The sequence below is a fragment of the Rhinichthys klamathensis genome, unplaced genomic scaffold (assembly GCF_029890125.1).
Source record: "Rhinichthys klamathensis goyatoka isolate OS25496 unplaced genomic scaffold, OSU_Roscu_1.1 h1tg000263l_1, whole genome shotgun sequence".
In the NCBI taxonomy this organism is placed as follows: Eukaryota; Metazoa; Chordata; class Actinopteri; order Cypriniformes; family Leuciscidae; genus Rhinichthys; species Rhinichthys klamathensis.
In genome coordinates this window covers 365,637-379,405 of record NW_026606784.1, presented here as the reverse complement: position 1 = coordinate 379,405, position 13,769 = coordinate 365,637, and the positions used below count along the sequence as shown (strand labels likewise).

At 38.5% G+C, this 13,769-nt stretch overlaps 1 protein-coding gene across 1 annotated transcript; it reads left to right on the top strand.

Annotated features, from left to right (window-relative positions):
• The first annotated feature begins 732 nt into the window (after positions 1–732).
• On the top strand, positions 733–10,026 carry LOC130101953 (prenylcysteine oxidase-like). The gene is made up of 6 exons (XM_056267835.1): positions 733–955; positions 1,034–1,240; positions 2,690–2,864; positions 5,820–6,031; positions 7,036–7,176; positions 9,125–10,026. Exons 1-6 carry the CDS (start codon positions 862–864, stop codon positions 9,784–9,786), a joined length of 1,491 nt encoding a protein of 496 aa, XP_056123810.1. The 5' UTR covers positions 733–861; the 3' UTR covers positions 9,787–10,026.
• Positions 10,027–13,769: the final 3,743 nt, after the last annotated feature.

The window sequence follows — 13,769 nt, the reverse complement described above, 5'->3', positions numbered from 1 at the left end:
TTGTTCCTCTTTTTGAAAGTTGTGAAAACACTATTGTGAAGTTTTTCTTTTGCTATTTGAGAGAATAGGAACACACACAAAATAAAGTAATCTCTCATTCATCGCCATTCAATTTGACCCATGACGACTTCCACTTCTGAGAAACCTGGAAATGTCAAATGTACCTGCCAGATATCACCTGACTCCTGGCTGAGAAATCAAACCTGTGAGAGCCCTCTTTACAGTAAATGGAAATTAAAAGTAGTTAAGCCATCTTTTAGGCATCTTTCTGTCTGTCAATGCCTTAAAATGTCTTTGAAAGGCGGTGTTTTAAATATGCCGTACGATTGAAGGGACTGGACGGTCTAAATCAGTCGCTGAAATCGCTTTTGGCACCTTTTAACTTCCAATAAAAACTAAATCTAATAAGTTGGTTTCAAGAAGCCGTTCCATCTTTGTGCTTTAGCATCCCGGTTGAAAGAATGTTTCTCCTATTCCGATTGGTCAGGCATTTATATCGCTCCGATTGGTCAGAAGAGAGTCTCTCAGAGAGTCTCTCTTGCTCTGATTGGTCAGAAGAGAGTCTCTCTTGCTCTGATTGGTCAGAAGAGAATCTCTCTTGCTCTGATTGGTCAGAAGCGTGCGCATGAAAGATCACGCGCCCTTGTTGTTGCCGGTGGACAGTAGCAGACATTTATGCGTATAGCTTTTAAGCGACATTTATTAAAATCATCTCATACTTTGCGTGTTAATTCCTTTCTATTACAAAGCTGAGAAGAAATGCATAAAGGCTCGTGCATTCATTTAACAACTGTTAGCTTGAGCGCACGTGCATCCTCTGTTCATTGGAAGTAACGTTAGTCTCGGTTGTTATAAACAAACATGAATCAGTATCTGCTTGTTCTTCTTTCTTTTGTGCATGTATTGTCGGATTCGGATTTTGCTAAACAAGATGGTGCCCCGCCTTCTAAAATAGGTAGGCCAAAAAGTGAGTGATATTAATAATAAAGGTGTTTATGCTGCAGTGTGAACACTCGTGCTGGTGTGTTCGCAGCTGTTGTTGGAGCCGGAATCGGAGGAACCGCTACAGCTCATTTCCTTAGGCAACACTTCGGGCCAGAAGTGAGAATTGATGTATTTGAGAAAGGCTCAGTCGGTGGTCGACTGGCAACTGTTACCGTAAACCAGCAAGACTACGAGTCCGGGGGATCCATCATCCATTCCCTCAACCTGCACATGCAAGACTTTGTCCAGCAACTGGGTTGGTTGTAGTCATATTGCTAAAATGTTGAATTGAGTTATTAGTGACTGAATTAGTCCTCCTCCTGAGAAAACACGTCTTCAGTTGCTCATACTTCGAGTAAGGTGTTTGTTTTTAGTCATTCTGTTCTCAGCCCCACTTTATAGGTGTCTTTAACAACTATGCACTAACATGAATCATTTGATGCAATGCGATTATTTTGTTCATACATGTTTTTACATTGTACTTTCTATGTAAAAAAAAAAAAAAAATACCTGGATGTAATTGCATCTGTAATTTCACTGTTGACCCTTCCCTTACACCTTAACCCACCCTTAACCCTTACATTACCCGTGTCACACCTCAATAGCAGCACAAGTGTTTTGTAATACAATATGAACACACAATAAGTACACTGCACTTAAAGGGATTGTGAAAATTCTGTTATTAATTACTCGCCCTCATGTCGTTCCAAGCCTGTCAGACTTTCGTTCATCTTCAGAACACAAATGAAGATATTTTGAATAAAATCTGAGAGAAGATTTCTGTCCCTCCATTGACAGCTACACACTTTGACGCTTCAAAAAGTTCATAAAGATATCTAAAACTATCGAGCGGTTTAGTCCACATTTTCTGAAGAGACTCGACCGCTTTATATGATGAACAGACTGAATTTGTTAGTTCGAATGTTTTGAAGCATCGAAACTACATTTTGGTCCGAAAATAACAAAAACTAGGACTTTATTCAGCATTGTATTGTCTTCCGGTTCTGTTGTGGATCCGCGTTCAGTGACGCCGCTGACGTAAGACGCTGCTGACGTGTGTCTGGTGTGTTCATGTATTCGGGTTCAAATAAATATGGCTGGGCAAAAAAATGCAAGTCTTCCTCTGTGTGGAAATCCTTAGACATGTTTGCGAAGATTGTTTTGTTTACAGCGTGTGTCTCCCTCATACTGTAAATGAAGCTCGGGCGCACCAGACACACACACACACACACACACCAGACACACGTCAGCAGCGTCTTACGTCAGCGGCGTCACTGAACACGGATCCACAACAGAACCGGAAGACAATACAATGCTGAATAAAGTCGTAGTTTTTGTTATTTTTGGACCAAAATGTATTTTCGATGCTTCAACACATTCTAACTAACCCACTGATGTCACATGGACTACTTTGATGATGTCTTTATTTCCTTTCTGGACAAGGACAGTATACCGTACATACATTTTCAATGGAGGGACAGAAAGCTCTCGGACTAAATCTAAAATATCTTAAACTGTGTTCCGAAGATGAACAGAGGTATTACGGGCTTGGAACAACATGAGGGTGAGGCATTAATGACATAATTTTCATTTTTGGGGGAACTAACCCTTTAACATTTTTATTAACGCTAGTACAATTAAAGACACGTTATCTAAAGTGTGAGCCTGTTCTCGTCAATGCTCATCTCATGCCACCCGTCCACAGGGCTGAAGTACCGTAAGAGCGTGGCTGGGAAAACAGCCGTGTTTAATGGAGAGGAGTTTATCCTGGAGGAGACTGACTGGTACCTGCTGGATCTGTTTCGCCTGTGGTGGCGCTACGGGATCAGCTTCATCCGCCTGCAGATGTGGGTGGAGGAGATCATGGAGAAGTTCATGAGGTGAGCGAAAGGGTGGAGGACATTAAAATCCTTTTACTGACAGGTTATAATCTTTTTAAATTTGCTTGCGTTTATAATTAAGGACACAATTCACCCATTTACTCACCCACAAACCTGTATGAATTTCTTTCTTCTGCTGAACACACAAGAAGATATTTTGAAGAATGTCGGTAACCAGACAGTTGATGGCCACTGACTTCCATAGTATTTGTTTCCCCCCAATCTCTGCCTGTTAGAATTAAATGTTATAATAACCACCTGAAACCAGCGCCGCCGCTCCCACCACGCGCATCACGCGCTGTGCGTAGGGCACCAAGTGCTGAGGGGGCACCAAAAATAGCCTAATGAAAAACCAATCATCAAACTTCTTGTTATAATCAGATTCAGCGCGTTCTTCCTCTTCACTCCGCAGCGGCGCCGAGCAGAGACAGAGAGCACGTCAGAAACACAGGACAGGGTGTGTGTGTGTGTGTGTGTGTGTTCATGTGTGTGTTCATCTGAGCCTCATTGGTCTGTCACTGCTCGTCAATGTCAGAATATTTGAGATGACCAATCAAATCAAAGTAGGCGGGCTTTGTTCACAGACGCTGAGCGCGAATTTTAACAGTGCAACTCGACGCTTCAGTGTACGGTCAAGTGCGAGATAAGATGTAAGTAGCTAAACTTAACTTTATTTGACAGTTTTTTTTAGGTCATAAATGTTAAACGAATGACAAAAAATAATTAGCCAAACTAATATAGTTTTGTCTAATTTCGCTATTTTGAACTGAAAATAGGCCTATGTAACATGTAGCCTAGTGTAATAGTTTAGGCTACTGTCATTGTGAGGAGACAAGAAACATGAACAAAGCCGTTTTCATCATGTTAGGCACAGGATTTATAATGAATGTGTACATATTGAGAATAAAATACAAATTGTAACCTTTAGTAAATTAAAAAAGCCAACTTTAGGAGGGGAAAAGACAGGGCAAGATAAAAACAAAGAGAAAAAGAGTGTGATGCTGATGAGGAGAGAAAAATAATCAGCTGCCTACTGACATGGTTTTAAAGCTGTTGTTATCGAATTTTTTATTTTTTTTTGCCTTCACAACATCTTAAAATGCACATCTGTAGTTCAGAAAAATCCAAAATTTCCCCCGAACACCCCTAACTAACCTGCCTCAAATTCGGGATCCCAGTGATTATAAAACCATGCCATTGCATGGTAATGAAACTAGTTAATAGTAAGCATTAGACCCTAATCTAAAGTGTTACTTTTTAGCTTTTTAATTTTTTTTATAAATTATACCCTCATTGGGGGCTTAGCCCCCCTAAATGAAAATCCTAAATGAAAATGTTTTTTTTTAGGGGGGGCATCATAAAGGAATTATGCTTAGGGCACCAAAATGGCTAGCAGCGGCACTGCCTGAAACTGAATAGCAAAAGCAAGAGGTTTTGTTGGGCTGCGACGTACGGCTGTTGCATTTTAAAGTGCCCCTATTATGCTATTTTAAAGGTTCCCAATTATGTTTTGGTTGTCTCCTATAATACTTTTACATGCATCCAAGGTCAGGGAACACTTTATTTTCTCATAATATACATTGCAGCAACATATTATAGAACATAGATATTGTACAACTTACCAAAATCCATATCATGTTATCACTCAATGAGTGTTTCAACCGCAGAACGACGTCAATTAAACAGCTTGTAAACACTATGTCACGTAAAATCACATTAACCTCAGAAAAAAACATATTTAGTGACCTTAACTCGTTAGTCTAGAAAGGAGCATTTTGATAAATATATGCACCACATTACATATTCATTATAATTTTTAATGTTCTTAAATATTTAATGCATGTTTGAATAAATCTGTGAAGTTTTTAAGACAGCCACCATTTAAATGTTTATATTTAAAAAAAGAAAACTAATTGGAGTAGACATATGATTATGTAATTGTAAAGTTTTTATCTTTAATATTATTTAAAAAAAACCATCCCTTTTAATGGTTAAATTACATTTTAGTAATAAAAAAACATAATTAATTAAATCTAATTACTTGAAATCATGAAACTTTAACAATTTATTAAAAGTTTAACAAAAATGACATGTTTATGGCCCTATGATTACTTTTTATTTTCTCAAATTCCGTTTTCTTTTTACCAAATTCTGTGTTTTCTGTTTTAAGATTCCATTTTAATTCAATTTTAATAATCAAAGTGCATGTCTAATTAATTAAATCCGTGAACTCATAATTCATAATGTTTAAAAAATATATTTCTATATAATGTTTGTTTTTTCCCTCCTGAAATTCTGTGTTGTGTAATTTAATTTTTCCAGCAACAGCTTTCTCTAAGATCTTAGCAAATAAAAGATAGATTTGAAATGGGTCTAAAATGAGAGCGATGTCTTTTCAACATCGGTCTCATGTTTACAATGATCTGGAACAGAACCAGAGAGAAAGCTCTTGTTTACAATCGATAGGATACAAAAAAATTGTGCAAATATATAATTATGCAAATTTGTTACACACCTACATAGGTTCACGCCGGAAGTAAGACTGGAATGACTGACGACTCGTTTCAGGAAGTTCAGGATCGCTTCTTTCTTTTGGGACACAATAACTGTGAACTTTGATCTTTTTACCTTTGCAGACCTTTTACAGTCACAAACAGCTTTATTACACACTGCATGAAAGCTAATATTCGAAAAAGCACAAAAGGGGCACTTAAAAAAAGCCTTTTGATCAAATCCTCAATAGGTAATACTGAAAAAACCTTGAAAGAAAGAGGCACTTCTTGGGAAATTATCCAGTTGATGCATTCTCTGTTATTTGAAAAAGACATTACATACGATGATTTAACTGTAGTGTTGGGGAGCCTTAAAATCGGCAGTTCTGTTCAGCTGAGTAACAAGTTTTTGTATTTGATTTTCATTTACCGAATGAACCATCATCCTCTCTTTTCCTGTCAGGATCTATAAATACCAGGCCCATGGCTACGCCTTCAGCTCGGTGGAGGAGCTGCTGCACTCTCTGGGCGGTTCAGGCTTTATCAACATGACCCGCCGCTCTCTCTCCGAATCTCTGCTCGAGCTGGGCGTCTCCCAGCGCTTCATTGATGAGGTCATCGCCCCCATCATGAGGGTCAACTACGGCCAGAACATCAGCATCCCTGCGTTTGTCGGTACGCACAGCCCTTTCTTCATAGGGGTTCGAATTATTCTCTTTTATATTATACTCTACTTTTCATTCTAAAAATGGTGAATAATAATCACATAATACATATTTAAAGCACAAAGTGTATAAATAGCTAGATATAAAGAAGAGTATATAATAAACCTCAAACATTAAAGGGCGACAAGATCTTCTTATTAAAAATCGTAAGGTGTCTTGTCATCATGTAAATATTGTAAAGTTTTTGCACCAAAAACATAAGCATCCTTAAAAATCTATTAAATATACACGACTATTCAAAAGTTTGGGTACAGTATTATTATTATTTTTTGAAAATGTAGCATTTTTAATGCATCAAATGTGGCAGTAAAGACATTGCTACATTTTTTATTAATATAATGAGCAACTGTTTTAACAATAACATGTTCATCTTTGTTATCACGGGAATAACTTGCATTTTTTTAATTTACTCAAACACAAAACAGCCATTTTTAGCCCTTTAACTTAAAAAAAACAAAATATTTTGAAACATTGTACATTTTTTATATATTAGTTTATTTAATTTTGTGACCATGTACGTGAATTTTTAAATGTTAAAAAATTAAACAAGCTGATTTCTTAATGTTTTTTTTTTGTTGCTTAGTTAAAATGAATGGGTTTTGGACAGAGTTCAAAAAGTTTATATGGTATATGACATCAAAGTTTTAATGATTTGCCACTTTTAATACCGGTAACACTTTATTTTAAGGTGACATGGTTACGTTACTACATGTACTTACTATAGTCATAACAGTAAATGATGCATAGTTACAAGTAACTAGCCCTAAACCAAACCCTAACTCAGTCCTTCCTTATTTGAGTAAGTACAACGTAACTACATCACCTTAAAATAAAGTGTAACCTTAATATCTTATCAACAGTAGAAGAGAAAGTTCTGAATGATCCTGCAACAAAATGTTGGTCATAGGCCATGTTTAGTGGTGTTCTCTCCATGTGTGTGTTTCTCTGTGACAGGTGCCGTGTCTCTCGCTGGTGCACAGGCCAATCTCTGGGCCGTGGAGGGAGGAAACAAGCTGGTTTGCTCAGGACTGCTTAAACTAGCAAAAGCTAATCTCATCCAGAGTCCAGTTACAACCATTAGCCTACGATCAACAGGTATTCCACATGACAATCTCTGAAGACCTCTGAAGGTGTGTTCATACTGACAGGCAAAAATACTGTTCGTGGATCTAATTAAAAAAGCTTAGAAAATCACGCTTTTGTCAAAGACTTTGTCCGGATCGGATACAGAACAAACAAAAAAGGCAGTTTGAATGAATGATTCAATAAGTCGCTCATAAATACTTCTTGTTTCAGTACTGGATGAATCAGCATTTTTGAACAAATCTCTTGAATGAATGATTCAATGACAAAGACATTGGCTAAATCCAAAACCGCCGCCTATACCCTCAAATAGGGCGTTATTTGAGGGGGCAGCCATTTGTAGTGGTGTCCCAAACCATAGTGGACGTTATTGAGTGCACTTATTCAATCCCACATTGCACCGCAATAACGAGTGTACAGCCGATGTACGCTCAACTACTGTCTGGATTCGCTCACTCGACACGTTACTTTTAAAAGGTGATTTTGCTCTATTTTGATCTCTACCGTAGACATCAGTGTTTATATTCAAGCTATAAACTTTTATCCTAGTACTTCTGTGAAAATATGAATTATTGTAACACAGAAATTACGATTCTGTGTGGTTGAAAAGACTGTTTGTGAATCATGCCGCTTCTATCCAGTGTTGCCAACTGTTTTCAAAGGAAACTAGCTAAATCCTGCCCAAAATGTCACTAGATGACGTCATGCGTCATCGATTAGCGTATTCGTGACATTGTGTCATACTTGCATCTTGTTTTCTCTTCTTATCCGTGCTCACACATGTCCAATAAAACTGTTCTCATTTACATATTTTCTGTCAGACAGCAGAACGAATATGATGTTTGTCCAAAATGTCACTAGAACAAACTTTTTTGGGGCAAAAAAGTCGCTTCTTCTGGGTTACGCAGATCTTCCTCCATTGTTTTTGGATCAGAAGATTCTGTACTATTTCAGAGGGTCAGTAACAACAGTGGAAACATGGATTGCCTGAAATTTGTCAATGGCAGGAAAGTGGTGTCATAAATGATGGAAAATCTCGCCAATGGCAGGGGAAGAATTACGGATTTTTAAGAATTAAGTTTTTTCACATGGTTTTCTTATCTGTATCTGTGAGTGTTACAATGCAGCAGCGCATTAGTTTAGAACGGCGATTAACTTGCCTGTGCAATCAGCTGTTTAAACCATTCACCGGTCAATTTTGAGCATCCAGATGGTATAATGCCAGTGTGAACGCACCTTAAAAATGTGGTGGTCTTATTGAATAATAGGGCTGTCACTTTACGTTCGAAAATCGATTGCACAGTCGATCGGACCAACCAACACAAGTTTCGAAAAAACGAAAACAGGGAATCGATTTTAACGGCCTTCTCTCGGAGCGCGTCCAGCTCGTCACGATACGCCCGCAGCGAACGCGCGTCACACAGCAACTGCAGGCTCTGACAAACACACATAACAGCAAACTATACTTCTGCATAATGAGTCTCTTTTTACAACATAAATGTGAATTCCGACGGTATCCAGACAGTCTCATGGATACAGATACAGAGTCGGGCTTTTCTACAATCGCCTACGCAGGTGAAATTTGTTTGACATTTCTAATCGTAAACGCAGCCATGTTGAAGCCTGCAGTTATGCTTTTCATTGATGTTATGGCAGTCCACTCTGCTTATTGTTTTTCGAGAATGTTACACACCTGTTTGTCATTGTGCACGAAACTTCACGCCAATAAATCATCAGAAATATTGCTGACTTGTCTCAAGCGCCCTCTTTACGTTCGCCCTAATGCCTGTTAGGTGTCCGTGGATTTGCCTATATTTGGCGTTGAAAATGGAAACGTCTTTAGACGTGGAAAATATCGATTTTACAATCGATTCAATGAACATAAAAAATCAAACAGGATTTTTTCACAAAAGTGACAGCCTTATTGAATAATAACTAAAACTGCAGTTTGTTTCCTCAGGAGATTACCACCAGTATGAGCTCACCTACGACTCTCAAAATGAAAAGACATCGGAGCTCTACGATATTGTAGTGGTAGCAACGCCTCTCCAACAAAACGTCAACTCCGGCATCTCATTCCAGGGCTTTGAGCCACAACTCCCAGAAATGACGGGCTCCTACCACCAAACCGTGGCCTCCATCATCCACGGCTACCTAAACTGCACCTACTTCGGCTTCCCCGACCCAAAGCTTTTCCCGTTTTCAAGCATCCTTACCACAGACACTCCCGGACTGGTCTTCAACAGCGCTGCCAGCGTGTGTCCCGTCAACATAACCTCCGGCTTCCGCAGGAAACAGCCTCAGGAGGCCGGGGTTTACAAGGTGTTTTCCCCAGTGCCTCTGGGGAAGAATGAGCTGAAGACCCTTTTTAAGTCCTATTACTCCGTGCAGGTCACGGATTGGTTGGCGTACCCTAGTTATGGAAGCACACAGGGTTTGCCACCGGTGGAGCTGCACGATAACTTGTACTTCCTCAACGGAATCGAATGGGCTGGAAGTGCGATGGAAATGAGCTCGGTGGCGGCTAAGAATATAGCACTGTTAGCATACCACCGCTGGAACAGACAACTGGAGATGATTGACCAGAAAGACCTCATGCACAAAGTGAAGACAGAACTGTGACACATTCATCACATGTCGTTATAAAGACACTCTGGAATTTAACAAGGAGGATTAAACTTCCACAACAGCCACACAACACGGCGCATGTCTCGGTTTTACTATTTTGATGCAAAAACAGTTGCATGTCTGCCAGATGTTTGGCGAACACGAACAGGAGTGTGGTCTCGGGCGAAACGCTTGATCTTTAATGTGTGGGACGTCTTCTCCATGACTGACCGACTTCATGGGTCAGTCATGAAGAGATTTAAGTATTTTTATGTTTGCTGAAGAAGTCGTATGCCCTATTCGGATGGGATTTGTTTAACAAGGGTAGATGGAGTAATAATGTAATTTTACCACAGGACTAACGTTACTGTAATATTAATGGCCAATACGCACGGTATTAGAAATCTCAGTAAAGCAGCAGAAGTGGGAGGGGTAACTCTATTTACACACCGCCGTCACTCCTGTCGTCATTTGCTTCCTAATATCACCTGCGCAAACACATATAATCTATACAACCTATATAATAGGTACTTACCTAAAGCTAAAAATAAGTTCCTGAATGGTTTTGTATGTGGAAAACATTTTTGTCACAGATTGTCCACCTCTAGAACACAACTGAATGCTTTTTCAAGCGCCTCCATACCTGTAAAAACCGTGGAAAACTACTTTTAATCAGGAAATGGCGGAATATTTACGTACATATTTACAGCTTGTATATTTAGACGGCATTAGTATAACCTGAGGTCATTTTTCTGGACCTTTTTCCAGAAGGTAAAAGTCACCGTAATATTCACTGATGTTGTCCGTAATGATAACTGAGATGGCACATTCAGACGGGACAAAAATCACTGGAAGCTCTGGTATTTATTACTTTACCCCTCCTCTCCATGTTAAACTAATCCAGTCCGAATAGGGCTTTAGTTTCACAATTTTATGTTTTACATGTTATGTATGTGGAAAGTCTTAGCAGGTATTCATCTTTAAAAACGATTTATAATGATAGCTTAACTTTCTCATTTCAATAACGGTTGGCTTGTGGTCATCTTGTGTCCCGTGTGTTGAATTGGATTCTGCGTTTGGTATCTCCATGGTGATGTAATACAAGTCAACTAAAGGATTGGTGAATGCGAAGTTTATTGAGACAGAATACAAAACAAACCTTAACATCTAGAACACATAATTTAGACCTGACGAAGACAAATCTCAGCAACAGTGAGTGATTACATGAACAAAGCTAGCTATTTATGCACAAAGACTAATGATTAACAATAAACCAATGAGAAAACAGAACTGAGAAACACATGACTAAAGCAACCAATCAGAACATGACAAGGGAAGCACATGAACTGCATGACAAACAGGAATGACTCTGAATTTTTACAAGACATGAAAACAAACTAAACAAAATGTGACTGGTGCATAACTGGTCTTGTAATGTATTTAATTATTTTTATTTATTAAAAAAAAATGTTATGTCCATTCAATTACATAAACGTTCTTATTATAATCTTATTCGATCGTAAAATGTATGTTTTTCAAAGAAGTCTCTTCTGTTCTCCAAGGTTGCATTTATTTACAAAAATATATAGTAAAAACTAATATTTTGAAATATTATTGTGATTTAAAAGAACTTTTCTATTAAATTTTAAAATACAATTCATTCCTCTGATGGCAAAGCTGAATTTTCAGTGTCACATGATCCTTCAGAAATCATTCTAATAAATAAATAAAAATAAATTGTGATTCTTAATATTATTGTGTAAACGGTGATGTTTCTTCAGTATTCTTTGATGAATATTCACTGTTTAAAAATAAAAATGTAACCCATCTTTGCTGAAAAACAAAACCAAACAAATTGACTGATGTCAATGGTTGTACATATGAAGCAGACGAGGACAAATATAACAATGGACCAGTCTTTAATGAAATATCTCGCGTAACCGGTAGAAACAACCTCTAATACCGAAGTAGACTGAACAGAAGAACACAGGGCTTAAATACACAGAGCAAACGAGGAACTAAACGGCTAATTCACTGGACAACAGATGAACGGAAAACATCAATCACACATGAAAACTGGGTCACAGGGAAACAGGGAAAAACACAATGAAACAGAATATATACATTACAACTGACCACAGGCTTTGGAGTATATAATGTATGTATGTATACAGGACTGTTCTTTTGTTTTTCAGTCTCAAAAACTTGATAAAATATTCCCATACTGTATTTATCAGATTAGTAATTATAATCAAGAAACTAACATTTCTTTAAAAATAAATTATAGACAATATCTTTGTTTTCTTTTTTCCTGTTTAATATCAGAAATGACAGAGGAGGGCGCTGTTTCAAGAGATGAAGATTTTCCGCAAGATTGTCTAGTTTCTCTGCTCTAAGCTTGTGGAAAACATAAAGGCCTAGTCATAGTGTGTTAAAATGCTGTGAGAAACTACAGAGATTATGAGCGGCATTAACAATGTAAGCTTTGTCTGCAGATGTGGGACTTTTAATAAAGACACTGAGCAATGCCTCTACGTTTGGATGCCACACAGTGCTTGTTCTTTGGTGGAAAAACGTCAAATGTGTGGAGTTTCATAGATTAGTAAAGGAAAGGGGTTTATGATATTAATAACTGTAAAATCCATGCAAATTGTATTTATTGTGTCTTAATCAGTTTAACAACCTCTCAAAATACTTGCACAAACAAAGAAAGCACACTATCACGGCGGCAGTGACGCATGGCAAAATGTAACAATTACGGTAATTTTTATGCCATTCTTAAATACTCAAATATTCTCTAATACTCTAATCAACGATTCTGTTGTTTTCTGATATTCAGTGCTCTGATGTACACACGCCCAGGCATCTAACGTCTAGTGTGAGCAGAAATCCTGACCGCTGAACTGATTAGAACAGTCCATCCAGACAAACACTAAACCCTTCTTTCCTCTTCATTTGTTTGCTGAATCTATTTACATAGTAACCCGCTCATAAATACTGAGCTCATTTCGAAACCATATTCTGCTTGTCACTGTGCTATTGTGTCCACAGAGCTGTAGCTTCAGGTCTTCGGGAGACTAAAGACAGAGGAGTGATGGTTATGCTTGCGTGTGTGTGTGTGTTTGTACTTACTTAAAGGTGCTCTAAGCGATGTCACACGTTTTTTAGCCCAAAACATTTTTTGTCACATACAGCAAACATCTCCACACTATCCGCTAGCTTTGTCCCCTGAACACACTGTAAAGAAACGCGGTCTCTGTAGACACCCCAGGCTCCACAAACAGCAACAAAAACAAACTGGGCAAACCCCACCACGAAACATAACAAACTATTCAGCCGATAGCCGACAAGAAGGGTTTGGGGGCGGGGTTAGTGTGCAGATGAGGAGGAGGGAGGGTCGAGCTAGCCTCAATGGCTAGCCTCTGTTTTGTTCATAGACGGTAAAAGAAAGGTTTTGTTTGACAATACTTCGAACGTCAACAGGAAGTGACGTCAGCCGACACAGTACCTTTAGGCCGGATTCACATATAGCGCCTAAAAACTACTGCTTCCATTATGAGCGCGCATACCGCGCGCCTACATTTGAAATAACGAACTTGAGCGCGCAAAAGACGCGATATGTGAGCAGGCCCTTAACCATATTTTACCAAGTGAGTTTTAACAAACCTGACAACTTTTTTTTTTATGACATACAAATAAAGTAAATGCATTTAATTGCAAGTCCCCCTGCGGTGAAAATCTACATGTGGTGTCTTCGTAAAACTGCAGTGAACCAAAAACAGTGGTTTGAAATTGCTGGTGTTTCTGATGTCACAAACGACCTTGTAACCAATCAGGTCAACGAGTGGATCTCTGAGCTGCTGTGAGTGAGTGGAGGCGGGGCTCATTTGCATATTCATAGATCCGCGTATACTATATGAGGTAAGGGTGTCGAGTTTAAGCCATTTTAAGGCATGAAGAAAAATATTTCAAGGGAAAAAAAATGTTTAAGTATGTCA